The sequence below is a fragment of the Phalacrocorax carbo genome, chromosome 10 (assembly GCF_963921805.1).
Source record: "Phalacrocorax carbo chromosome 10, bPhaCar2.1, whole genome shotgun sequence".
In the NCBI taxonomy this organism is placed as follows: domain Eukaryota; kingdom Metazoa; phylum Chordata; class Aves; order Suliformes; family Phalacrocoracidae; genus Phalacrocorax; species Phalacrocorax carbo.
This window is the reverse complement of record NC_087522.1, coordinates 3,177,131-3,204,680: the sequence shown is the minus strand read 5'-3', so window position 1 is coordinate 3,204,680 and position 27,550 is coordinate 3,177,131. Positions and strand designations below refer to the sequence as shown.

Below are 27,550 nucleotides of genomic sequence, written 5' to 3'. Positions count from 1 at the left end.
AACCACAAATGACCAGTCTTGGGGAGCGAGCACTGGTGGTTCTTGTGCCCAGCATGGACTAGCGGTGATTGGGAAAAAGAAGTGAAAGCATTTCCCAGTTAAATGGGAAATGTTAGATGGGAAGCAGCGGGCTGACTGCCTGCAGCTTGCCCCAGGCAAGATCAGGGCTTTCCCAGCCTCTGACCCCATGCTGTGGTTACCTGGGGGCTGGCATTGGCAAGGTGTGTGCGTGGAAACACAAAAAGGATTCAGAGCAGCAGAAGGTGCCTCTATAAGACATTTTTCACCTTTATGGCTGAACAAATACATACCCATATATCTAGATATGTAATAAAAAAATCCCAGTATTTCATCTGGGGTGGACGCAAACTAATTTTTTTCCAGAATTTGTTGGAGACTGAAAAATAATTTGTCTTTGGTTGAAAGAAATATTCTGCTTTCAGGCATTTGTAATCCGAGCAGAGGGCTGGACTCATAAAAAGGATTAATGACAGCCATAAAATCATCGCGGAGGAAGGGCCCTTCTGATGCTCTTGAAGCCCTAATTGGGATGCAAACATTGAGAAGGCAGACACATCTCCTTCCAACAGTGTGTTTAAAGGCAGTGACTGCTTTGGCCTGTCTAAGCTGGGCAAGGTAGGGCCAGCTTCTCCCTGACTCCACCTGATTTTCTTTTTAGTGGTGGACACAATCATCACCAGCTCCACAGTGTCCTCAAGCTGGAGGAATAAATGATGCTGGACAATCAGGGACCAGTGGATGCTTCCTGATATATGTAGAAAGGGGAAGGTGATGCTGAGAGGAACAACGGACAGACAAGACTTGGGCAGCGGGAAGAGCAATGTCAGCCAAGTGCAGAAAACTAATGGAGTGTGGTGGAAGCTCCGAGGAGGGACATGTTTATGGTGGCATCTCTCCAGCATGAATCTGACTGCCATCCAGCTTTACAGACTCATGTTCTGTCTTAAGTAGCAAACTTCCATCTTTGTGAACATAACCATGCCGGACAATTATATTTAAACAGTAAATAGTTCCTCTACAGCCAAGGGTGGTGTTGGACAAATCTCTAAATGTGTGTGCGCGCGCGTGTTAGGTTCTGTATTACATCCCCATGTGTCATCTGCGACCCTGAGATCAAGAGGAAGCTTTAATCTTCAGACTGAGCGCTGTGAAGCTAAGGAAGGCCCAAGAATGAAAGAGAGAAGAAAGGAAACAGCCAGATACCAAATAAACATCAACCGGATGACATAAATTGTGTCAGGCACATTACTCACCTAGCTTGCCAAACAATTCCACTCCCAGGGCAGCATAGATAAAAAACAGGAGCATAAAAAGTAGGCCAAGGTTCCCTACCTACACAAGGAGAAAGCAGAACAAGGATCAGGCAAATTGAGGTCATGAATTAAATCACTCCATCACATTTTCAACACGAGCAAAAGAGTGACTGGTGGCCAGAGGCTAATCATCGTCTCCCCTGGCTTTCAACACCCTGGTCCCCTGTCACGGTTCTGCTTTAACAGACCCAGAGGAGTCTCCTGTGTTGGGGAAGGAGCAGTTGCTCCCACGTGCAAAGCAGTCTCTGTGGCTGGTACCTCCCCATCGCCCTTCCACTTACCCAGGGTGCTGCCTTCATCTCCGATTTGGCCAACCCGCAGCTGTAGCCTCAGCAGCACTTAGCCCTGCGCTTTAGTGCAGTGGTAGTTTATGTGACCTGGTGCTCTGGTTTGAGTTTTAAGGGCCTTTCCCTTCTGTTTGCCAGGTTTGAGACTCTGAGCATGAAGGCTGAGGGCTTCAAGACAGTGGCATTAATGAGACATGTCTCAAGCCACAAGAGGAATTGCCTGGTTTTCAAAGGTTTCACTGGCCTGCAGGGCTTTCAGAAAAGGAACATATGCTCCAGTAAGATATAAAGCTGTCCTAGCCTTGCCACTTTACAGATATTTCTTAACAACAACTACCTGAATTTTAGCTTCAGTATCTCAAAGGAAAAGCCTAATCCACATGCCACCACTTACAGTTCAAACACTGTGTGGTGTGCTACTACTAGGTATTAACGTGTGCTGCAAGGTGGCTAAAGGGGATGGTAACAGAAGGACAGCGTTGCTAAAGGGAACACAAAGGTTCTTAATAACAATGGCAATACAGTTATTGACCCTGGAGTCAATCACTACATGGGGTCTAAGCCTTTAAAACATCTCAGAGAGCAGACTTTTTTGTAATTCAGGCAGAGAACATGAAGGGCAGGGTAACCCAACTGGCTAACCATCTGCATTTTACCTGCAACTAACGTCACATTTACCTTTCCCACCACTTTTAAATGCCTTGTGTCCATCGGCTTGTAACAGAGACAGAGCGATCGAGTTCTCCAGTCAGACAGGGTGTCACAAGCGTCATTTTATCTCTACATAAAAATGAACCAGGTCGTGATGCAGGTAGTCAGGCCAAGGGATTCATGATCTCCAAGGTATCTTCTAGTGAACGCTACAGTTTGAGAGAGCTTTATTCTCTGAGGCAGCACAGCCACTGTGTTGCTGGGTATTTTGACCATGCTGCTTAATTTCATTAAAAAGGTTATCAGTATGATACCTGTTATCATAAAATTAACACAGCTATCACTTATGAAGTAGGGGTTTTTTTGTATTAAAGAAATGGGAGTAGGCAAAATACCCAGTGGAGACTGTAATTGCTCTGAAGCCTAAACTGGCTACTACACACAGAGCTTTGCAATTCTACTAACATTATTACCATACTCTAGGGAATAGTAGAGATAATACAGTGATGTGGATGGCTGGTCTGGATTATTTCATCTGCATGTACTGTCTTCCGGAATAGTGTTTCCTAACTCATGTCTGCTGGACCACTGGTGGTTTCTAAGGCATTAGAAAGCAGTCTGCAAAATTACTGCAAATTAGAAAACACAGGAAACCAGGCACACAGGCAAATGCACACACATGCTGCTGGGGAGGCAAATGAGCAAATAATTAAAGAGAAGGAAAATAAAAGTGATAAGTTTTCTAGGTTGAGTGTAAATTAAAGCCTGATGTAGCACTGCAGAAGAGGGTCTTGGAATTTTTTCAAAGAAGCCCATACGTTGAATATTTTATGGCTATTTTAATGCCTAATAAATCAGTCTGCAAACTTCTGGCATTAATGAAACTCCAAAGAATTTAGAGTAACATCGAAGTTATTACCAGGTTATCAGTCAAAACTATTATCTACCTCTCAACATGCAAAGCATGTTATGAGCTGACGTTTGCTCATAAACAATTTGCCTACTACCTCATGTACATTTGTAAAAGATTCTGTATTTAAGATCGTGACTAATTACATTACTGAACCAACGTGTCTCATGACTAGTCCTTCAAAGACCAGGCTGCACTCATGGGTTTGCTGCATAGGCTCAAGGCATCCCAGCCACAGGCATAGTCTAAGAATGCTAACAGAAGCATGTTTGCTAACGTGGTGTTTGCTGGTGTCTAAGGTTGCATTTGCCCTTGGCTGAGAGCAGACACGGGGCAGTTCCAAAGCTCAGCTGGTGCACAGGATCTCTTGGGATGTTACTGAATGACTGATGTGGAAACGTGGCTACATGAAAGAGAGATGTGGGAGACAGCAGCAAGTCAAAGATCCTGGGACAAGTGATGGCATGACCGTTACTGTTAAGCTCCGTCCCAACCTGTATCTAGATATCCGGAGCTGCTCTGGAGTGTCAGCTAAGAAGCAGGTTGCTCCCCATCTGCACAAGAACAACCTGCTGCCCAAACCACCCCCTGCAGATGTAGCATCCACCTGGATATGTGCAGGCAGTTGGTGGCTTGTGAGGTTGGAGAGGGCGTAAGTTTCTCAGCAGCCCACAAACATCTGATGCTCAAGAGAATGTGGCTGAGCAAAGTGGCTCACCTCTTGCTTAGGTGCTTCAGCAAAACGGCTTGGCCTATTTGTGTAGGCTCTGGCGGTACCGAATCAGTACAAGTCAGTCCCCGGATCTTCAATATTTTGTCAGTGCTAGCCCATGTCCCTCAGGAAAGGAAAGGAAGGTCCTCTTCAGCCCATGGCCTTCACCAAGGCCTGAGTACAGAGAAGGACCCAAGGCATGTTCTCAGAGATGGGCTGAGGTGGAGGCAAGAGGTCAGCCAGCGGCTGCTGAGTAGCAGAGAAGGCAGACTAGATGTGTTTGTGACCTTGAGTGAGTCATTCGTCTCCTGTAACTCAATGTACCCATTTGTAATACCCTTGCAGATAGGTAATTAATGTCTCTAAAGCACTTTAAGATCTACTGAGACCAGACAAGAAAAAGATGTGCATGAATCATGTTGCTGGGAGGAATGGGAGGGGGCAGGAGCATATCCAGGCACTTTTCTCCAGCAGCCAAAGGCTGGGATGCCTGTGCTGGACTCTGCATCGGGGCAGAGATCCAGCTCTGGTCTGCAACCTCATCTTTGGCAGTCGGTCACCCAGACAGGCTCTGAGAAGTGGTTCTGCTCTAGCAGCACTGAACAGGTCAGCCCATGCTCTGTTTATCCATCAAACTCCCCCTGACTTGGGCTGCTGCCTTTGGCTGGGCAGAGAAAACTACAGATAACTCCTCTCTCTGGCAGCCAGGGGCTATCCATCATTTGCTGTGGCTCCAGCATTGAGGGGAGGCTCTGGCCTGTAGGGAGTGAAGCAGAGATGAACCACATCTTGGAGATGTTCTTGGTGCCCTAAAGTACCTCAGAGAAGCCACAAGAGAAGATGGAGACACTGGTGAGTACCTGTGATTCCTCCTGGACCTTCACTTTCTGGCATCCTGGCTATCATATACTGCTGGCAAAAGTGTCTGTGTGTTTGGGACAGAGTGATCAGGGAGGAGCAGGGAGGCCCTGTGTGAGGAGCTACCACCCTTCACCATGGTGCATCCCAGCTGGATCTGTGATCTCCCATTGCAGAAGCCCTGGAATAACCCTGCTCAGTGGCAAGGGAAACGACCATCCTCTCCACACACCCAGTCAAACCCTTCTCCCACTGCCCCTGTGTGGCCTGGGGAGGCTGTGTCTGCTTTAGCTCTTGTGGCCATCACTGCTGCCAGGTTTTTTGGCCTCCCCCTGAGAGAGACAGCAATAGCCAAGCACCACTGCATGTGTCATCAGAGTTCAACCCCTGACCTATGCCACTAAGAAAGAAGCCCATATCTGCAGGCACTGGGATGCAAAGCAACTATGCCAGGTTGTGTTAGCTTGATATGCACGTGTCGCACTGACCATGTACAACAGGACACGGGCCACCTGGGCACTCTCACTCCTCTGTTGCACTCTCACTCCTCTGTTGCACTCTCAGCTGTGTGATGCTACCCAAATCCCTCTAGCTCCTGCTGGCCTCTACTCTCCCTGCTCAGGGAGTGGCATTGATGAAATACATGGCTTCTGCTGCCCCAGTCCAGCAATGGCTGGCTGAAGCACACTACAGTTCCTCTTGTGGCTCTTCCTGCTCTGACATCAATTATTTCTGCATCACTGGCCCACACCTTGGCATTTCAATTGTCCATGCAGGCAATGCACACAGCTCCCTGGGATGCCTGTCAAGAGCAATTTCTCATAAAACGAAGCCCCTGCCAATCCTTTCCAAGGACATGAGTTCTCCTCATCTTCCTTCCAGCACATTCCAGCCAAAGCAATAAGCCTGGCAGCAGGAAAACACAGCTAATTCATGCACTGGACCCAAGAGAAAATGGACATATTTGTCTGCTTGGAAAACAAAGGCCATCTGTGTGAATTCCAAGACTAGTGGAAAGGGCCAGGAGACAACCTTGAAGGCTAAAGTCATCTCATTGGTGCAACAACAAGGCCGCTAGCTGACCTGAATGAGCTCCCCTTTCTGTGTATCCGCTCAGCCCCACAGAGACCAGTGCTAACAGCCAGTAGAACCCTGGTTTCTTTACCTAATCAGTTCTGGTTCACTGCTCAAATTTCTCAGGCATCTCTACTCTTCTTGCTGATGTGCAGCATAGCACACACGTACCGACCTTCCAGAATCTGTCTCATCTGCAATATTTGCTAGTAAGACATTTATATTCTTGCTCTCTGAGCTTTATAGTCGCTGAGGGTTTTCAGCATCTGGCAAAAGCAGGCTATTGTTTATGTCTCATAACTGCTGTTACACAATGCCAGAAAACCTGTTCAAGAGCTGAAGTTGAGATAAGAACAGGAATTACAGCACCACGAAGAGTTAAACTCATGGACAGAAGCAAACTACAGAGCCTGTCCTTCAGGGCACCGATAGAACGAGGAGTTCTTCACTTTTTTCTTGGCACAGAGTCCATCTGGGGGGAGTTCCAAGCTTTGAAGACAAAGAGGAGGTATACTGTACAGTTCTGCATTTAATTAATGTGTTGTCCATGGACCAACTGACAAAGAAGAAGGAGAAAGAACCCAGATCTTTTGATAGGAAAGTTCCACTTTTTACTATTGTTGGCCTTGCAGGGCCAGGATGGCAATTGGACTGGCTTCCACTTTGTCCTCTCCATCAGGGAGAGCACTGGCAGCTTAGCATTGACTGCAGGTTTTCTTACTGGCAATCGATACTAGAAGTGCTGCGCAGACTGAGCTGGGCTGCTCACTATGGTGGATTCACTTACGCAAGGAGCATTTTAACCCAGCCAAATGCAAAGTTACAAATCTGAGAGCGAAGTGCAGGCCTGTGCTACAGAAAGGGTGAATTGTACTTTGGAAAGCAGGGGATGTGAAAAGGACTAAAGGATTACCATCAAATAGGAGTCCTACGGAGCAGACATCGCTTACAAAACTGAGGCAGGCACCAGATGTATAAGCAAGGGAATATTCAGCTGAAGCATAAGAGTGGTATAATTCATTATAGAGCTTTAATGGGGCCAGAGCTCATAAAGAAGAGAAAAACACTTGAAACAGGTCTTGAAAACCTGCTTCAAACTGAGAGATTAAAGGAGTTCAATGTTCTTCTCTTTGTCAGACTGCAAGAGATTATTTTATCTCTTGTTGCCTCCAAAAAGAAGACGTTCTAGAAGAAAAAAAAAGCTAAACTACATCCAACGAAAAAACAAGCTTGGCTAATTCAGACTAAAAACACCAGATTTTTTTAGCAGAAAGAGTAAACACCTGCTTGAAGAATGTATTTCATCAATAGGGGATGGCCGATCCCTAACACTTTGCATCCTTAAAACAGGACTGGGTGGCTTCTGAAGACATGTTGAGGTTCAGTGCAGAGCTGTGTAGCTTGTGTTACGCCAGGAGCACGCCTCTGCAATCACAGGGGAGTTTCCAGTCTGTGAATGGCAGCCCTGAACTGACTTCAATTAGGACTGGCAGTGTCGAAGTGATGAAGTCAGTGCTCGCCATGCTAGCCCAGCTCTTTTTAAGCTGCTCAGTTTAAAGCAATGGTTCTATTTCAAGTTTACAGCAATGTAGCTGATTTTAGCACTTCATAATTTTAAGCCCATGGCAGATATAGTTCATTCTCCAAAAGGGCATGCCATGAGGGTACACCTTCAGAGCCAAGGCTGGCAGTGCCCTTCTAGGTGACCGTGGATGGCCCCACTACTAGTTCAACCTCTTGGCCAACCAGCTGTAAAAATGGAAAACTTGGATTCCTGTTTGAAAAGGAGATGCTGCCTCGAGACTGCATAGTAGTGGGTAAAGGAGTCGGTGCTGGAGACATGCACAGATGGCCTATGGCAGGAATGTGATGGTCAATACACATTATCCCAAACATTTGCTGAGACTAAGAGGGAATGGAGGTGGTGGGCAAAGAAGGTGCCATTTTGAGATCTTTTCCTGATCATTCCTTCTGTCTCTCTTGCCTCTCCTCCTTTGTTCTCCCTCCACTCCATCTCATTTTTTTCAGAGACATGGTGGAGGAGAAGATCTCTGAACTGGTAGACACCAGGAAGTCTTCCTGCATTGAAAACAGCAGCTCAAGGTCAGTCTGAAGTTCCAGAAGAGGAGACTAAGCCTGTACTGTGACTGCTAACATTCCCCAAAGCTGGGGGGATAGTTGGTTCTCTACGTGTTCCTCAAGCTATATCTGCTGCTGAATAAAAACAAATAGGAAGCTGATGAAACATCACCCAAAAAAAGAAAGAAAAAAGTGTGCTGCAATGACAATACCTTGTCACGGTAAGCCCATAAAGGGCCATTTTACATACACCAGACAAAGAATTTCCCCAAATACCGTAATGACTAAGCATCAAATTCATTCTTCTTGTCACTTAGCAGACACATTCAATGAGGATTTTCCAGCTGTGGTTTTAGGCTGCTAAATTAATTGGGCTAGGAACTCTTACCCTGCCTTTCAAATGAAAGCTGTAGCTTTATGAAGAGTGATTGTTGTCGGAGAGGTCTTCCCAAACTTCCCTTCTCTTTTTCTGAATTTCACTGGAGGACAAAATGGTATTTTTATCTGCACACGATCTGCTTGGAATATCCCTGGGGATTTGCCTTTAAAAGAGAGCTTGGTTTGAATGTAAACTGCAAAAACACCCCAAGGAAACAAAAGGCCTGGCCTGTAGCCACTCTATTGTCTGGGGGGGAGACAAAACAAGGAGAGAGAGAAATACACTCTATAATCACAATGATTTTGATAGAAAAAAATAGACACAAATCAAATGCTTTCTTGAAATGCCAAAACAGGGGTCAGGTTGGCAAATTCCTTGCTTTAGTTTCAGCCAAAATCCTTCACTGAAAAGGAAATCTGAATACCAAAGGGCAAGTGCCTCAGATTAGAAACGTCTTTATGGCAGTGATGAAAAGTAAATGGGTCTTTCCAAGAAAAAGAAATGTCCCTTGTTTTCCAGTTCATTTTGAATAGATCATGGGCTTCTTTGTGCTTAGCAACTAACTCACAGAGGTATTTTGGGGTAATTATGTGTACTAGTTCTACTGGTTCTCACAGGGCCACTCATATTCTGGAAGAGCTGCTTACATGGTGTCTGCTTTTGGCCAAGCCACAGCGCTATCATCCTGCCTTTGAGATGTGATCCCTCTGCAGACAGCTGAAGCTGATCAAGACGTGACTGCCCACCATGGTGTGCTGCCATGTCCCCGTGCCTATGGGCCTGGGGCTGGGAGAGGGGAGGCCTGACTCTCCGAGTCCATCCCTGGGCACACTACACTGCCTTTTACACGGAATAGAGTGGGCTCACTCATAAAGCTCCTTCCAGCGGCTCAGCTGTGGGATTGAGGGGTTGAAAACTAAGGACCGACCACGTCTGTGCATCCTAAAAATGCTGCTTCTGAAATGCCAGCTCAGAGAATCAGGCTCAGAGTTCCTCTGCCTCATTCTTAATGGCCTGGCACCTCATATTGGTACTCACTTCTGGGTAAAGTGTCACAGTAAATGTCTCTACTGCTGCCTGGTGGGATACAGGGTGCTGGGGATATATGAAATTGGAATGTGTAGGTAGCCAAGCTGACTCTAAAGACTGAAAGATTAGGACTCAGACCATCAAACCCACAAGCTAGCAGAACACAGCTTAAATAGCATAAGATTTTAAAAACAAAGGAACCCTAAACTTCTTGGAATTCTTCTGATGTGATTTAGATCTTTTTGAGGGAGGAGTGCAAGTCAGCCAAAGGTTTCTTTCCCTCTTTTTTTTTTTTTCAAATAAATGGATCCATAAAAAAGTGGTCCCAGGAACTGAACACCTGAAGGATCCTATCAAATATCATTAAGACTAGCAGCATCATTGTTCCTCTTGTAGCTCATGAGGATATGGTGACTTGACGCCCCACTTCAAGCTTTTAACACTCAGAAACACCTCCTCTATTTGCCTTTTCAAGTCTGCAGGCCCTCTGTCAATGGGTGTCAATAAGCATGGTTGCTCCTGTTTCACAAAGAAAACTGCCGAGCTGGAAGCTGTCTACTTCCAGTGCTTTCACCAACGGCTTTCTCTAGCCTTGTGTCTCCTGAACTTACCAGTGAAATCTGTGTTTTATAAGAGCTCTGCCTACAGCAGTTGGCTCTCTGTTAACTCTTTTTCCATCATTCTGGTTCTCCCATCTAACACACACTATGTGATCAGGACGTACCATACAGAACTGCCACAAAGGCAACAGTGGCAGCAGAGAAAGCTGATATCCTCCCCAGGTGGCTTCTAGTGCCCATGAAAGATGGTGGCACAGAGCTCACCCCAGGCCTGAAAGGCACAGTCCACCACGGGGAACAAACTGAGCCTGGGTGAAGTCTGGGGGCTTACCTGGGGAAGTGCTTGTACCACTGTGTCCAGGAGAGCTCGCATCCCGGTGGCCATTTTAAGCAGTTTCAGCACTACAATGAGAATCAAATCCTGGTCAGAAAGGCTGGGAAATATTTTAAGCAAAACCCATAAAGTAAATTTAGCTTCAGATCTTGTAGGGAGGGTTTACATCTCTCTTGCATCTATTCATACAGATGGCAAGCTCGCTGCGTCCTGGCAGGGCCCATAGAACATCCTGACTACTTCCCCCACCAATTAATGTTAAGGACGTCAGTAAAACAGACCAAGAAGCCAGAAGAACTCCAGCATGCCCTAGCAGGAAAATGTGGGAGAGTGATGGGGAGACATTTCATCAGTGAAGAGCACCACCTCAAGCTCTGATCTTCCCTTCCCCGCTGCTTCCTGCTCTTGTCTGGCATGAGTATAAAAGGCCTGTGATCCCAGGTTTGAATTAGAGACCAATCTAAGGTGCCGCTGGAAACACCCATGAAACCCCACGTAGCTTGTCTCTGAATCGACATTTTGCCTCATCGCCTAACTGTTCTCAGGCTGAACTTAAACAGTAGGACTAGTAGAACGAATGGCCAAAGCATTTCTTGACATGTCTGGAGGGATGGCTGGAGACCTACGGAGCAGGCCGTACCTCTTGCTATTCTCAGCACCCGCATGATGCGTATTATTGTGGGATTGATGGGCAATGCAGCGTTCATCTCAATTTCCTCCAGCGTGATTCCCACAATCGATAAGAGAACTATCGCCAAATCCAGCTGATTCCACCTAACAGACAAAAAGAGGGAAGGCAAAATAAATAAAAATCATACATGGGCAGACACCCAAGGGCAGAGAATTATCTGTTACTAACAATTGCAAGCAAACCCCAAATGCCCCTCCTCTCTCATATCTGGGTCCATGATCTTCTGTGTGGTACAAAATCAACTCACTGCAGCTGGCACAGGCTGTGTCCGAGCCACAGGCTGCTGTAGGCTGTGCCTGGGAAGTGTCCCTGCCCAGTTCCCGGTCCCTATCGTCCCCCTGCTATCCACCTGGCGCTGCTCTCAGGGCAAGATACTAGGCTAGAGGGACCTGTGATGTGATGCAATATAACAGCTCCCATGATATGTCACCTGCCTTTTGAATTACTCCACTAGAATTTCTTCATTGATTTATAGCCTAAGACTTGTAGAGGGCCTTCCACACCAGCACCAGAAAGACAGTAAGATGTGAAGAAAGTGAGTGACTTCCCTATGCGGTTTCCCTCATAAGTAATATTGCTCATAGCTCATTGCACAGCTTCCAACCACTCACTCAGGATAAATGAGGAAAACAAGATACTTTTGGGGAGAAATGTTCGGTCTTACCCTGCTCCCCAGCAAGGCGCCAAACCACAACGTGCTCTCACGCACATTTGCTTGTGGCTAAATGTGAGGCAGCAGAAGATCCGCAGGTCTCTGCAGCTGGGATCTGAAGGCAGCGGGGCTGAACACAACTACCTCTGCCTTTGCTAAAGGCTTTACAAAGCCAGCAGTCTACCAAAGGCCTGGTTCGGCTTGCAAAGGAGACTTGTTCTGAGGGACTCTGTGACCTTAGGGTGCCAAAACTACACTTTTGAGGACTGGATTGATGCCAACAGGTTGTTTCTGACCTCTAAGCTGAGCCAGTCAGACCTGGTGGAGATGCAGGTACTGGGAGAAAGAACGTATACAGAATTTTGTAAGATTTCCTTAATTCCTTCTGCAAAGCAGTACCAGCAGTTCTTCGAATTTTTAGTTTCTACGCTATAAAGTTTGCACCCATGGAGAGACAGGCCTTTGCTCTTCCTTGCACACAGCATGTAGCGCTATCATAGTGATGCTACATGTACCCAGCATCCAGCTTTGAAACTGGGTCGATACAGCTCTACCCCAAATGCACAGGAGTTTAAAATACTCTCACCTGTCCTTAAAGAACCTTCGAAAACCAAATGCCACCAACTTCAGAACTGCCTCGAACACAAAAACTATGGTGAACACATAGTTGCAGTACTTCAGGGCTTCATCCAGGGACTGGAAAGAGAGACACCAGTTAGACCAGCCCAAGCTATCCTTTTCTTGAGCCCCTGAAGAGGGACTGGCAGGCACAAGGGTGGCACAGGGACAAAGATGTAAGAAGGAAAGTCACAATAGCTTGCAGAGCTCAGTTACAAAACTGCACTAAATCACAAAGCAAAACGCAAATAAAGGGTTAGACACCGATGCACACACAAACCTTTTAAGCACTAATGCTATTTGTGTTAAAAATGTCAAGAGCTAGCAGCCCTCCAACTTCAGTGTCCAGATTGTTCAGTCTGGTCAGACAGAAAATTCTACCCCTTCTCCAGCTAAGAAGGTTTACTTCGTCAGATCTGCCTAGCCTTGGGTAGAATAAAAGACTTGATGGATCATTTCTTTATTCCAGCGTGGCAACCCTTAGAACGATGGCTTTGCTTAAAACCCTCAGAAAAATAAATGATGTTGGAGATGGATTAAATCTTGCCTTCTTGAAAAATGTTACATCTCTAGAGCTGGGCAGAGTGTGTCCATATTTGGTGCAATGTTCACGCTCTCTATAGAGCTGCTCTCGGAAGTCAGGAATCTGCAGTGTTTATACTTTAAGATGATGAGTGTTTATAATGGATTTCACTGGAACTGTAGGCCAACAATAGCAAAAGAATCTTGCTGGGACCTTAAAATAGATAGTTGCAGAGTGAAACAGCTCTTTGGTTGGGTAGGGATTTGGGGAAAGGAGGGAGGGAAGGGGAATTTAGTTCAATGTAATATAGGTCTTTTACAATAAAAAAAAAGATAACAGTGAACATCAAAACAGACACAATTGGAAATAAAATGCAACAGAGGAATCTCCAAAGCAACGTCTGCTTTGTTGACAGAGGAAGCCTCGGGCCACAGGCAAGCTCTCCTCGTCACATTTGTGCCATGACCGTGCTTTGCTGACCCCAGCTACGTGGGATGACCACACACCAATTTTTTTAGGAACAAGAGCTGAAAGTTTTGCTGATGTTGGCATTCCTCAGTGCACTACCATCCCTATTTTTGTTCCAGTGCCTGAAGTAAAATGGCAACTTTAAAAGAATGTGGGACTATTTACTATTTCATCTGAAGCACACTGCCCAAGCCTGAATTCTCACGTCATTTGTGATGGTTTGCATTCAGATTTACACCACTGTGTTTTACATGAATATAAAACAAGTATAAATAAGACCTAATCTGGATAAATAACATTTACATGCGAAACAAAGGCTGTTATGCAAAGGAATTATGGGGGCAGAACAGCACATAGTCAGCTGGTGTAAAACACACATGCGTTACCCTGTGGCTTGGTGCCCCTCTGGCTCAGCTTCCAGGAGGCATTTGCAGGTTACCTGGCAGACCGTGCAATACTAGAAAAGTAAACACTGAGCCTAGAGCTCTGTGAATGATAATGTGATGAAAGATTAATATATGCGGCAAACAGACAAGCTATATGATTTATGCCAAAGGTTTTCTTGGGAAAGGCAGATTTTATGATACATAAAGAAAAGAAGGGTTGTACTTAAGAGCTGGTTTATTCTAAAGTCATTGAGGAAAAGGAACGCTGCTCTGCATGCATTAACTTCATGTTTGTATCTGTTAATGGAATATTCTAAAGTTCTGGACTGTTTTACAGTCTGAGGGTCAGTCACGTCTGGGATTAGGAGAGGAAATATTTGGACTGATCTTTTCCTAGTAAAAGTTTAGTTTGCTCTCCGTTAACTTTATTCTCTGTTTTTTTTTTCATGCAAGAGCAGGGAAGTCAAGCTTTTGATTGAGGCAAGTGACTCCCGAATGGTAGAGCTGGCCTAGAGTTAGATGGATTGCAATGCTGAGCCTGGAGCCTGCTGAGGCTTTCAAACAACAGGGAATGGTCCCAGGGAATCAGAGCTGGCTGCAGACCTCATCGATCAATGGTATCCCAAGGACACAGAGTATGGTCCTCAGGTCCCCTGCTACCCCATGCTGCTGTGTTTCGTGGCCGACATGATGGGTGGTTCTTACCTTTGGCTGGTTGTAGTGCTCCATTGACATAGTGATGACATTGACCCCAATGATGAATGTGATGAAGAGGTCGAGATAGTGGCTGGTGCAGAGGGTGTGAATGTACTTCCGTGCTGGGGAGTAGTCAGCGTAGTAAGGCCTGCGTTGGGCTTCTGCAGAAGAAGACAAAGAAAGGCAATGCAATGAATGCAGGCCCTGCTGCGCGGTCGGCAGCCATCACAACGTGGGCTGCGGGTCGTGTCTTACACACCCCCAGATGCAGGGTGAAGCCTTTGGGAGAACTGATTCAAGCAAGCCATGGGAAATGGCCAAGTGCTTCTTCCTAGCAGCGAGGCCTTCAAGAACCGTAGCGGGGTTCTCAGGCTGAGCCAAACCTCCTGTGTCTGCAGAAGGGACCTCCGCAGCTTTGACAACCAGGTCTGTTTTTCTCCCAAGTGTGCTCTGTTCTTACTGCTCTGTCTCAGGCTAGAGGACAACCTCTTCACTTAATGGACTCTTATCACGAACTAGGAAGGGTGTGAAGCAGGATGGAAACGAGACCCAAAGCCAAAAGAAAAGCTCCAAACCCCACAAAGCTCCAACTCCAGTTTAGAGGAATGGCCAAGGACAGGTCTTATTGGTCTGGACTCTGATATGCATCTCTCCTAATCCAGCTGATGGCAGGCATCATCACGTAAGAGACGAACATCACCTGAGCCCAGGTTCTGTGACAGAAGGCTTTTGGTGTGTTTTAAAGGTCTAAAGGAAACATAGCAATGCCTGTGGCAAAGGAAGACACATGCGTGGGGGTTAGTAGCACACAGAAGAGCATCAATGGCAATGGAGTGGGGTGCTCAGCATTTGCCTCGACAAAGACTGTCAGCACAAGCTCCTCTGGAAATATACGAACAAGGACATGGTTGCATCTAAAAAACCATCTGGGCTATGATCACACAAATTTCATCTCTCTGCCTCTGGTCATGACTCCTCCTTTCTTCCCTTTGAAATGAGGAGATTTCTGTATATGACCAAGTTCCCGGGGCTGTTCCTAGGACAGTGTTTGGACACTGCCCTGCGACCGAGCTGTATTTACTGCATGTGTCTCTCAAATTAGACTCTGACCACAGGATGGCTGTGGGCACTTGGATAGAGTTGAATTCTTTTCAAACTTAAGAAATGCAAATATTCAAAGAGCGTACTTGGGGCCAAAGTCAGCACTACTGCAGATTTTGCAAGTGGAAGAGACATGTTAGGTCGCACTAAGTCAGAGCAGGATTGCTCTTAACAGAGAGGGATTTTTTTTTTTGCAGATGTTTCAGCAAATTCAGCTTTAAAGATGTGAGGAGCTGAGGGAAAGGAGCTGCTTCACCTTAAAAAATAAGGAGGGAAAGAGGCTCAAAAGTACTCGGTGGCCCCCTGAAATACATTTTCCACTCCTCTTATCTTGCTAGTATCTTTCAGATGGAGTGACTCTTGAAATGTGGGTGTTTTTTTTGGTAGTGCAACTGATGCCAGATTAGAGTCCAAAACCCTAAAATAAATTGGATAAAGGGAAATTGAAGCTGCTGCCCTCTTTCAACTCCTATTTTTTCTGGTAGTTAAAAGTGGAGTGGAGGCATCTGAAAAACAGTTCCTTCTGACTGGGGTCACCTAGACTTATTTTTTCTGCTAATGGAGGTGGAAAAACTAGATGAAAGCAAACGCAATTGTTTTGGAATATATTTCTCTGTTGCTTTCACGTGCTTTAGTCCTACCAGTCATTTTGGGCTGGTACGGCTGTCTGCTACTTAGCTCGGCTAATCTTCCAGTGTGTCTAAAAAATAATAATAAAAATATTACAGTAAAATATTTACTTAACTCTGTACTATGTGTGCGTGTGTATTCAGGATTACGACATACTTTTTCTTCCTTTGTTTTTTTTTTTTACTTTTGGAATTGTCTTCTTGGGAATGCAAAAAAATCAGCTTGCTGGGAGGTCTGAGAATACCCCAAACAGTCAAATGTTATATTAAGGGGCTATTTATTAATGACTGATTGATCTCAGAAGAACACAAGCTGCGACGGGCAGCGTGTGAATACACGGGCTACCAGCACGTATGGAGAACAGGCTGTAGGTGACTGCAACTACTCTCTAACCTGCCCAAATGCAGCCACTGATTAACTTCATTAGAAGATCAGGTGTTTATTACCTTTTATAAACTATTTATATAATTCTAAGGCATAATCACAAGAAAACGTCTTCCACTGTGAAGTCGCTGAACAGAAAACCTTCTAGGCTGCCTGTCAGCAACACAGCTCCCGCTTTTCCTGGGCTGGATATAGAAATAGCAAGGAGGAACCACCCAGCCATAAAGGTGGGTCTGTTTTACTGAGTGAAAGAGTCTCAGAGGTCTGTGTCTGTACACTCTGCTGGTGCTCAGCACTGGCTACGCCTGGTCAACTGGTTGCTCAGAGAACTTGCGACAGGTTTAACTTGACCTGGGATGAGGGAGCTCTAGGAAATGCCCTACTCATTTAGGATGTACTGCATGCCTGAAGCCAGGTTAACAGATGAAAAAGAAACTTTTCCTGGGGGGACACATACAAGGACAGTCTAGAATAAAGTTGACAACACTTTAAAACGCATGCAACAACACTGTCATGCTCAGTGGAGCAACCCATGCAATGTCCATTAGAGGAGATACTGCTCATGCGAGGCTAACTGTAGTGAGCAGGGATGTGCAGGAAGGACAGGCCAGCTTCTACTTTTGGTGATGCTGGTGTGGCATCAGGACAATCCCGTGAAGGCAGAGGGTTTGCAGCAGGGTGAAAGCAGTGAGAGAACAGCCACACAGCTTCACTGCAGCTCTCACCTGCTCCCTGCAGGAGGGTGGCTGCGTTTCAGAGCCCCAAGGGCCCCCAGCTCTGCGGGGTCACTGTTTATTCCCGGACCCTTCAGGAACAGGACTTTGACTTCAGTCAACAGCACAGCAAGTGGCTCTGGCCTCCTTTCACTTCAGACACACGTTTTTTAGCTCTTAGTGAGAGCACACTATGTCATTTTCCGCAGTTTGCATGTAAGCGTTCACTGCACACACCTACTGCTACAGCCTGCTCAACCAGAGACGTGGGGTCTGCAGAAGAACCCGCATGAGGGGAACAGTGGACCATGGGGATGTGGGCACAGCAAATGGGGAAGATCTAATGCATCGTTAATTACAGTAGGCAAAATGCAACCTGTGCCTGGTTTCTCCAGGGAAATGGTTTCTGGGGTGAGGCTCCAGTCAGCCAACCAGCAGACTTATATCAAACACAGACAAGTATCCCTGCAGCTGACGGTTTGAATTGGTGGAAATGCAGGAGGGAAAGGCGAAACCATCAAACATAAGCAAAAGGAAAACCACAGTCCTTTCTCGCCCCCACTTCTAGATGTTGGCTAATGCTTGACTCTCACCTCTCTGAAGAGTATTTAAACTTTCTTGCTTGTGATTCTGCTGACGTGAAAATTAATGAAGCGCTGTCTCCTAGCTTAAAAGCATTTGGGTTGGCATTACAATTTCTAGCTACAGCTCCTCCATTATTCTCCTCTGCATGAAACATTAGAAAGCCCTAATGGGTTTATGTGCATGCTTGGCACAGAGTAGCTCTATACCTGCAGCTGCCTGGAAAAATAAGCGAGATGGGTTGATAATTCCCTAGCTGGAAATACTAAACACTCAGATATGCAGTGCCCAAAATTACAGCTCAAATGTTTCTGCTGGATACAGAGCTGGTTGCGGCACGGAGAGGATGGACTAATTTAAATACCGTTGTGTGCTGCCCATGATTGCTCACCCCTAGAGAGAAAGGCTTAGAGTCAGTGCTCTGAACGGCATCTCTGCTGGGTCTTAAAACAAAACTGGTCTCTTCCTTCTACAATGCCCAGATGCTCAGCTCTGTGCTGGGAAATGCCTCAGAGGAACACAGCTGTGGCTGTGCTCCTCTCGTGCAGAGCGGAAATCAGGAAAATGCGTTTGCCTTTTCTCAGTTTTTAGGCTCTTCCCAGGGGCCAGTGACTCGGTGACACTACTGAAAGGCACTTCTGCTCCCCAGCTAGGGCCTCCCCTGGGCTGTGTCAGGCATTTCCAGCTTTTCCAGTGTCGCCTGCACTGCTTTTGGCACACGGTGTCACCCAGACCCGACTTGCAGCCTTTGAAGCCCAGGGTACTGCCTGCGTTTGACCTGACATCGTGCTTTGCTCAGTGGGCCAGCGGCTGCTGGCTTCACAGCAGATATGGGCGGGTAGATTTGGCCCTGTGTCCTGAACGCAGAGGAGATCAAGCTGATCCATGTGGTTTTAATAAAAACTTTAATCTGGGGAGGCTGGTTTCAGTCTGTGTCTTCTCAGAACCTCATTAAAAGGTTAGGAGCTGCAGGATTATTAAATTACACTACACTTATTTACATAGTAGATACAGTGGATATAGTAGTGACTGTGTCAGAAAATATTCTAGTTTATCTTGAATTTTTACCTTCACATGAAAAAGTACACTGTGCCGTTCCACCTTTAAAACCACATCAAATGCATTTCTACAGTGTATTCAACCCCCTGCCCTCTTTTCTCCTGTGAGCAGGGTTAACTGGCAATCCCAGTGCCTGCCTCCAGCACTGGCCCTGGCCTCAGCTGAGTTTACTGCAGCCCGATCATGAAGGCTGGGCCCTGCGGCCGTTGCTGCTGCCATGGCAGCAGTGCCTTGCTGACAGATTTGGTCCATGAACTCTGTTGCCGGTGCCTCCAGTGATGCTTGTCACAGCAGCAGAGAGTCAAGGCACACTGACAAGGGATGTGGGGTTTCACCCTGTCCCCATCCCTCCGTGAAAGTGGCCCTCAGGTGGGAATCAAGAAACTTTTTGGAATGGTCTGAGGTGGTGTGTGACCGCAGAGATGTGGGCTGAGAGGAACCTTCCTGCCAGGCTCCTGAAGGGCCTGGAAAGCACCCCCAAAACAGACACGTGATGATTCCCCATCCCACATCCATGGGGTCTGAAGAAGGAGCTGTGTCCCACCACAGGGCTGTGTCCTCCACGGAGCAAATCCTCTGCCAGGCTCATAGCTCTGCACGCAGGGTCCAAATCCTCGACCCAGCCTGCAGAGCCTGGGACTGGTACTATCCAGGCACTGAGAAGCTGAGGCTTAGCCCATTTCCAGGCCTGAGCCCAAGCCTACCATGGCTCAGTGGTGTGTTTCTGTGTGTGTAGGTACCTACAGATGCCCAAAGACCTCAATACACAGAAACACACACAGGGTCACTACACACAGAGGACATTACAGACAAGAGACAGGATGCAAAGACAAGATGCCAGGCAGACAGGGCGAGTCCAAATGGACGGGTATTGCTCAGAGAGTACACCTGTTAGCTATGCTGGATGTTACTCTTGCTAACAGCCCTGATTCTTCCACCCCTCAGGGTCTCTTCAGGCCAAATACTAGAAATTGCAACAGAAGCAAAAGCAGGGCTCTCTGCTAGGCTTCCCAATGCAGGCTCCTTGCTCCTCTACAGAATTACTGGTCTCCTGTGCCCATCCTGTGCCGGGGGGACTGGCCTTTCACCCACTCCTCTGTATGGGTGAGACACACAGCGCTGGGGCACGTGGAAAGCTGGCCAGCCCACCTTCACCGCGCAGCATCCCATGCCTGCATGTGCACACAGACAGTCCCCCCCAGAGACTCTGCCACGCGTGGCACCAACCACATCTCACATCTTTCTGAGTCTGCCACATTTTTTCACCAAATCCATCATCTTCTAAATTACCCAGGAGGTGAAAACTCCTCCTATTTCAATTTTAAAAAGCCATTAAAATGTAAATAGCAATCTTCCAAAATGAGTATCAGATATTTGATTTCACCTTGTTAACAACTCAAATTTAGATGCCAAGCTGTCCATGCTGAGCAGAGGCAAGTAGGAGACCTCAGAGCCAGACGATCTGAGGTAACCTCCTGGAAGCCCAACACAGGGACAAACGTTTAGCCTCTCAGTTGCTATATTGGACTTGATCGCCTTCCAGAAAGCTGTCCTCCTCCCCACGCGCTCTCAGTGAAATGTTACAACCCACATCTGTGCAATGCCTGGGTGTGCAGTCCGAAATATCTCCATGTCCCTATCCTTTGAGATAGCTGAATAAGGAGGGGCAATATAACAGTGCCCATCACTGCAGGGACTGGCTTTTTTCAGTGCCTGAGCAGCGAGCCACAGACAGGCTTGTAATAAGGTTTACTTACTAATCAGGAATAGCAACTGGCTGTGGTTAAGCTATCCCTCCTCACCTGTGCCCCAGTCTATTTTCTCTAAGGATGCTTAATGTTCTTTGTAAATAAGCTTTTTTATTTTAATATAAACTTTGAGTTTATCTGAACGTCTTCTTGCATCAGCACATTGGGGTAGAAATACTGCACAAGCAGGAGGACTCTTGAGAGCCTGAAACTGATTTCTCTTATTGTGCTGGAAATGCTGCCTTCAGGATTTCCACTTCTAATCCTAGCTGGAACCTCAAACTCAAAAAACAAAATGGGAAAAGGGAAATGAAATCGCATTTGAACTCTTCTAAATCTCCAAAGAGATGCAATGTCTGTTTGCAGCTGGCTAGTTTGATCTGGATTTCATTTTAACCCAGCTACTTAACTCACAACTAGCTAAAATGAAATGGGCTTGGCCTTCACTGTGGTGTCAGGTCAGTCTGTTATTAAGGCCCCGCGGAGACCACAGTGCAGATATTTAGCGCTGAGGTCTCCAATGCTCTTATAAAGAAGACCACAAGAGCAGCAGAGGAGCTGCAAGGGATACTGCTGCCTGCCTTTAGACTCAAGTGTAGATGGATGGAGGAAATTGGCTGGGGTTTCTAAGCAAAGCCTCTGACTTGCTATGTCCTTCGAGCCAGGCAAAAGCCTATTCGAGCTATCTGCAGTTTTTCCAGCTGAAAATGGATACCTGTGGCTTGATATTTGCGAGATAATTAGCCATTTGTCACAATGAGATATTAGGTCTTTACAGGAGGTTACGCAGGGCAGCACAGCGCTAGGCAAAGAGCCACAGGGCTGCTGCGACGAGCTGGGCCAGAAGCGCCCAGGCCTTATCCCTAACTAAGCTCATCTTTGATCCCAGTGGCCAAGCCATGTTGCCTCACTTACTTTTAAAAAATGCTTGCAGCATCTAACGCAGGCTCCCCCTGTTCACTAAAACTGGCTGGGAAGTCGGTGTGGCTGGTTTCCTGGCAATTTCCCGGGGAACACCCACCTATCGGCAGCTTGCCCCTGGCTGGAGCCTGCTGAGGAGCAGTGGAGGTGAGAGTTAATACATGAGAACCCCTGGGAAGCTTTGGGTCAGGAAAGGAACACAAGCTCAGGTGTTTTTCTGGTCTAGCTTGATGGTTCCTAGTAGGTCCACTAAGAAGCAGATTTTAGCTAAAGGCCTTCGGTTGCACCCTAATGGCCCTGCACCTGGCCGGTATTTCCATGTAGACTGTTTGCAAGGACAAAGTGAGTCCCAGCACATTGCTCAGCAATGAAGGGCTCCCCCCAGCCTGTGATGGGGCAAGAATCTCTTGTAATGGACATCTTCCAGAGAAGAATTTTCTGGATAGCCCCGTCCTGGGGCTCTGTTCCTCTCCCCAGGGCTGTCAGTTTGTTCATGCCCTCATGCAGCATGTTTTGTGGCATGCGGGGCCATGCGCTAGGACTCTAAAAAGCATCGCAATTATTTTGTCTAAGAAAAGAATTAATAAATCAAACCACCACCACCATCAGATGCAAGCGGCACATTAAGCCACAGGGCTACCCTCGGGACCAGCCTTCACACACAGAGAAAGCATTGCAGCTGTTTACTCACTGCATCCCTCCGGCACACCGCAAGCTCCCGCTCGGTGCTTGGGACACCTTTGCCTTGCAGAGCATGAGAGAGAACTCTGCTTGGAGGAGGATTTTCTCCCCAGCCAAGTAAACAGGTAATGCTTTACATCAGGCTTGTAGAGGACAATGCCAGGGTGTTGGCAACCCAAGACTTAAGGTACCGCCAAAGAGGTAACGAAGCAAACCAGCCTCTTGAATCCCATGGAAACAAAACCAAAGGAAAATGAAAGTCTTGCTTTGGGAGCAGGCAGGGCTCAGAAAGATTTTGGTTTGTAACGCAGTCTACCGACCAGACAGGTATATCTCCTTACTCCTGCGCTTTTTCTCCAAGCGTCTCAGCCGCTTCTCCTCCCGACGCCGGGCCTCCTCCGCCTCCTGGTGCTGTCGGCACTTGTGAAAGTTCTCCACCACCACCCCCACAAACATGTTGAGCACGAAGAAGCTGACGATGAGCAGGAAGGAGATGAAGTAGAGAAGCATCCAAGGGTTATGGTTCTGGATGGGCTGGTGAGGCGGGGAATTAAAAAACAAGAGAGAAGGGAAGTGGCATAGACAAGATGTGTGTAAGTCAGGATATCGGGCACTCTAGCAACAAGACAGCACAGTACGCTTTTGTGGGGAGGAGGAGAGGGCTGGGAGAAGTCAGGAGATTTTTCCCAAAACAGTTTCCTCTCATTCACATTCTCACCAACGAGGATTTTACTTTTGTTGTAAAACGCATCCTAGCCTCCGTAAGTTGGCTTATAGGGTTTAATTATTTTGGCATTTATTTCACACAGTTTAAGATGAATCTCAGTGGATGCGCATCAGCCCACCTGCGAGACCGTTTTGGTTAAAGATAGGCTCCAGCTTATTTTTTTTTGAGATGTGGTTAATGTTTCTCCGTTGTTATGAGATCTTCAGAAGCAGGGGAAAATTAAGTACAAAGTGTTTCTGTAGCTACGACGGGGTACTACGCTTCTAAGACTCTTGACTTTCCTTTGTAAACACCACATAACACACAAACTTAACAATGTCTCTTTCACAACATCCCTGGTTGTTTCCCATGTCGTGTGAGTTTGCTCTTATTCATCATGCTTTCTGTGAAGCTGCAGTGCAATGGCACGTGTGGCCCTCCTCAAGTACCATCACTCTAATTAAAAACCCCATCAGTACTTGTGTGCTATATGGCGTGCAGCCACCGTAAAAGCTACTCAGTGAAGAATGGAAAACCCTGGCAGCCCAAGGGGCAGCCGGGACCTCAAAAAGATCCTGTAGCTCTGCTCCTTCCTGGGACTTCAAAAACACCAGAGTCACCCAGGCATGAGACTTCTGAGAGCAACACAGCTGGACTCTGCTGTACATTTACCTGTTGGTCAATACCCACGGCATCCAAACCATCGTACATGATGTTCACCCAGCCATCCTTGGACGACAGAACAAACAAGGACATGAGGGCCTATAAGAAAACAAACAGAAAAGACTGGTCTTGCATTTTAGTCCCCAGAAAAGAAACTAACAACAGGTAATGCTCGGCAAAGCCAATCCACAGCTCAGAACACATCATCTGGCCTGGAGCTGTGGAGAAATGCAACGTATTGTTGCTTTCTTTTACCTATTTCCATATCTGTCTTAAAAGTGAGCAAACTATGGTCATTAATGCTCCTTTTCCCTCACATATAGGCTGACTTTTGCTAAGACATATCAGGCTGTCTGGTCACCAAAGCATGATTAAAAATCAGTATGTCAGGCAGGCCCAATGTCATGGGGTTTTAAAAAGCAGTAATATATTCCAGCTCCTACTATGGGCTGTCTTGCTTTTCAGCAGTATAAAACACCTTATTTTTTTCATTTGCAAATGTAACAGCTAGAATTCAAGAGAATAAAAATGACAGTTGAGGTGCATACCTGAGGGACTGCATGCAAAAGCAGCAGCTTTAAGACAATACTCTCTTATAAACAAGGAATTGTATAACCCTAGCAAGTCTGGCTGCAAGAGGTAACCTGATCCATTTTTACCCAGTTAGGGTTGCTTCTGATAGATGAACGCCTGCATCATTCTTGAAAACTTACTATGATGGAGGTTCCACACCCTCCTCAAGGAATACATTTTAGGTGCTCATCCATTAAAAACTGGTACAGAAAATCCCCGCAGCAAGGAATTTACCTGTCCCAAATTGTCAAAATTGTACTTCCGACGAACCCATCTGTAGTGTGCGTTAGTGCAGTCAGTCTTCGTAGTGATGTTTTTTACGTCAGGACCATCACAGTAGTAGAACTTGCCTTTAAAAAGCTGTATTTGAGAAGCAACAAAAAAAAAAGAAAATATGAAAAAGAAGCAGCTTTGAAAAGTCTGTCCCCTGATTTACCTTTCTTTCCTCTAGTAGAGTTGTTTGCCAAGTTCTAATTCCTTTCCTTTCCTTCCAGCTCAGATACCTGTCTTAACACACACGGCAGGAAAACACCTCTGATGAAACTTCAGGCCCTGAGACATTGCTGTGCATTGCCTCACACGCAGAAGGAAGGTGATCGCTCAGGCCTGCCCTGCCTTGTTGGGAGGATGATAATCTCCCCTCTGAGGAAGAAATATTACATACATCCTAGTACACAGAGCTGGGCGGGATCTTGGGAATTGTTCTTTTCCTTCCCCTACCCTCAGCCAGGCTTAGCTGTGTTGTTCATCAGGGAGGTCTGCTCTTCCAATCCTGAGAACCTCCCAATGAGCAGATGCCAACCCCACCCCGGAGTATTCCTTCTAGGGCCTGGCTCTTCTTTCCTAACACCTAACTGAAATCTTCCTTTGGAGGGATTTAAGCTCCTTACTTCCACCTTAACCCCAGGTGGTGAGAAAAAGAGCTTATCTTTTGCAGCAGTCACTTACAGATGGCCATGGTGAGGGAAATACTCTACCTGGACCCCTAAAATCCCAAAGATAATGAAGAAAGCACAGCAGATGAGAACAATATTCCCAATAGGCCTCAAGGAGGAGATTAAGGTTTCTACCACCAGCTTCAGACCTGGGGCTCTGCTGATGACTCTGGAAAAAAAAAGGCAAAACAATAAAGCTTTTAATTTTTATGCATGCCCTGTTATTAATATGGTTGCTTTTCCTCCTCTGCTAGGGCTGCAGTAAAGCTAACACAACCCTCCTCTATCTGCAGGCAGCATTCGGAGACGATTAGTGACTGACTTGGACAGCCAGAGCATTCACAGACACATTAGATGGAATTAAAAAAGTCTAAGACACCCTGTCAGCAGGGTGTTGGGCAGTTGCTTGCCAGTAACAGTGAGGAGGGAATACTCTCTATGCACAGAATATCACAAAGCTTCCCACTACAGGGCTATTTATACCACAGTCCAGAAAGCTGATGCCCTCTGAGGCCTCTCTGATCCAAGCAGAGGGGCACACCCCAGGCAGGAGCCTGCTTCCTAGCACCACACGTGTGAGCAGCTTCACAGTGGTACTAGTGAGCATGTCTTGTCCTCTTTCTACAGGCGTAAGCGCTCACCTGTCCTACAAGCCTGGGCCCCATGACAACTTTTCAAACAAAATAACTTCCATTTGTTTCCTGATTAGTTCCTGGACTGACCCTCAGCTAAGAGGAACTTGTGATCAACAGCTCCACAGCCAAGGGGTCACCCCATTAAAGAGCAGCTTGCTCACTTGCTGTGAGAGGCCAGGCGTGCTCTGAGCACCGCCTGAAGCAGCTTTTGGGTATTCTGGAGAACAAGAGTTTTCTGTATGAGTGCCCGGAGAGTGGCTCTCCCATGCACATGTGAAAATTGTGTTTGCACAGATAAGTGTAACTAGCCCAAGCAAGCTCTTCTGGGAAGGTGGGTGTTTTGACTGAAGAATATAAAGGCTTTTTTTTTAAGAGGGGCCTGTAGAGGGGAGAGGGTACAAGTCCTTGCAGGTAGCTCGAGCTTGCACGGTTAATGATGCTTTCATGCCCACCAAACATAGAGAAAAGAAGAGAGTTGGATGCTGCAGGGACAAAGCATTTCAATAAGGTCTTGTTTGGCAGCAAATAATGTGGCAGTCTGAACTGCACCTACAAAGTGTTAGGAATGGTCCCTGGAGTAATCCTAGAAGAGGCTGTGATAAGTGAAGCCATCAGGAGGGGTGATGAATTCCTGTCTATTAATAGGATCTGGCCTAGTTATTCTCCAAGACCAATTCCCTTTTTCACCTTACATTTACTTATGAATTGCCTATGCCCTGATTTCAGTTCTAGTTATGTGTTTTAGACAGGTGCCCCGAGGCGCTGCCAGGCCAAGGCTCGTCCGGGGTGACCCAGAGTGGCTCCTGGTGAGCCAGCAGTGCAAGGGGACCCCGATGCCACCAGCAGAACAGAGCATTGGAGCAGGAGAGGAGACAGAAACACTCACAAATTTACTTGCCACTAAGGAAATACAGAGCAGCAGACAAATAACTGTTGTTCTTGTGGTCATGGGCCTAAACAAGATTGCGTCTTCCTATTGCTCTCATAAGCAAGCAGCTTTTTATCTGAAAGCGTACCGGTCTCAGGAGGTGCCTATCTTATTTCCCTTGAAATTTCATGAAAAAAGGCTTGTGTTCCTTGCCAAGCAGGATGGAAATAGAACAGGAGCTGCAAGCTGATAAAAATCCCCTAAGCATTAACGCTCTTTGTTATTGCATAATCGTAAACAAAATACAAATTCTCTTTATTCCTTTTCTCAAATACTGGAAGTGTCTCCCCTTCCTTTTCCGAGCTGAGAGCTAAATTGTTTTGCAGTAACGTTAGATGTGCAGGCACGGGAAAGCAGGTATAGATGCTGGAGCTTATCGAATTACTGTCAGCACCTGTTCAATTGCAAATTTTCTCCCAGCCAACGAAGCCTCTTTGCTTGGGAACGACTGTGAGGTTGTGCAGTTTAACAAGGAGCCAGACTGATTTGTAAAATGGTGATAAAAATGCAGCGTGGAGGAGGCATTCACTGCACTAACTGCCTGAGAACGATAACACCTCTCACTCCAGACTCCATCCACTCTCTTCTATCCTGGTGAAGATCAACTGTATTATACCTAATTTCACTGTTTTCAAACAGTTTCACTAGATAAGAGCTCCCCAAAGACGACTCTACCCATACTGTGTTTCAGCTTTTTGTGTTATTAAGCAAGACCTTGATGAATCATGTGCATTTTTTCAAACTTCTTGATCTATCAACACAAAGCAGCCTCAGCCACCCTATCGGCGAACGTACCGGAGAGGTCTCAAGGTCCGCAGAAGTCTCAAAACACGAAGGACACCCAGGATCTTAGCTCCACCTGCCGATGCCATGGAGACAATAATGTCAATGATAGATACAAAGACCAGGACTCCATCCAGGACGTTCCAGCTGCTCTGCAGATAGGTGTTCTCCCCAGAGAAAAAGCCAAGAGCTACCACCTGTACCCAGGAGAAGAGAGACATTTAAGCATTCACCCAGATCATGTGCCATGATCCTGTGTTGTGCTCT

General features: G+C 46.5%; 1 protein-coding gene across 3 annotated transcripts in view; it reads right to left on the bottom strand.

The window, feature by feature from the left end:
* Positions 1–27,550, bottom strand: part of CACNA1H (calcium voltage-gated channel subunit alpha1 H) — a 128,859-nt gene that overhangs the window by 14,543 nt on the left and 86,766 nt on the right. For 2 of the 3 annotated variants that reach the window (XM_064461417.1, XM_064461418.1), the window contains exons 19-28: positions 27,296–27,480; positions 24,980–25,106; positions 24,237–24,362; positions 23,439–23,528; positions 22,381–22,594; positions 14,251–14,402; positions 12,137–12,246; positions 10,848–10,981; positions 10,205–10,275; positions 1,275–1,353 (exon numbers count right to left, since the gene is read on the bottom strand). In XM_064461417.1, coding sequence (XP_064317487.1) covers positions 1,275–1,353; positions 10,205–10,275; positions 10,848–10,981; positions 12,137–12,246; positions 14,251–14,402; positions 22,381–22,594; positions 23,439–23,528; positions 24,237–24,362; positions 24,980–25,106; positions 27,296–27,480 — 1,288 coding nt within the window. The remainder of the gene's footprint in view (positions 1–1,274; positions 1,354–10,204; positions 10,276–10,847; positions 10,982–12,136; positions 12,247–14,250; positions 14,403–22,380; positions 22,595–23,438; positions 23,529–24,236; positions 24,363–24,979; positions 25,107–27,295; positions 27,481–27,550) is intronic. The other variant, XM_064461419.1, reaches the window with a different exon arrangement.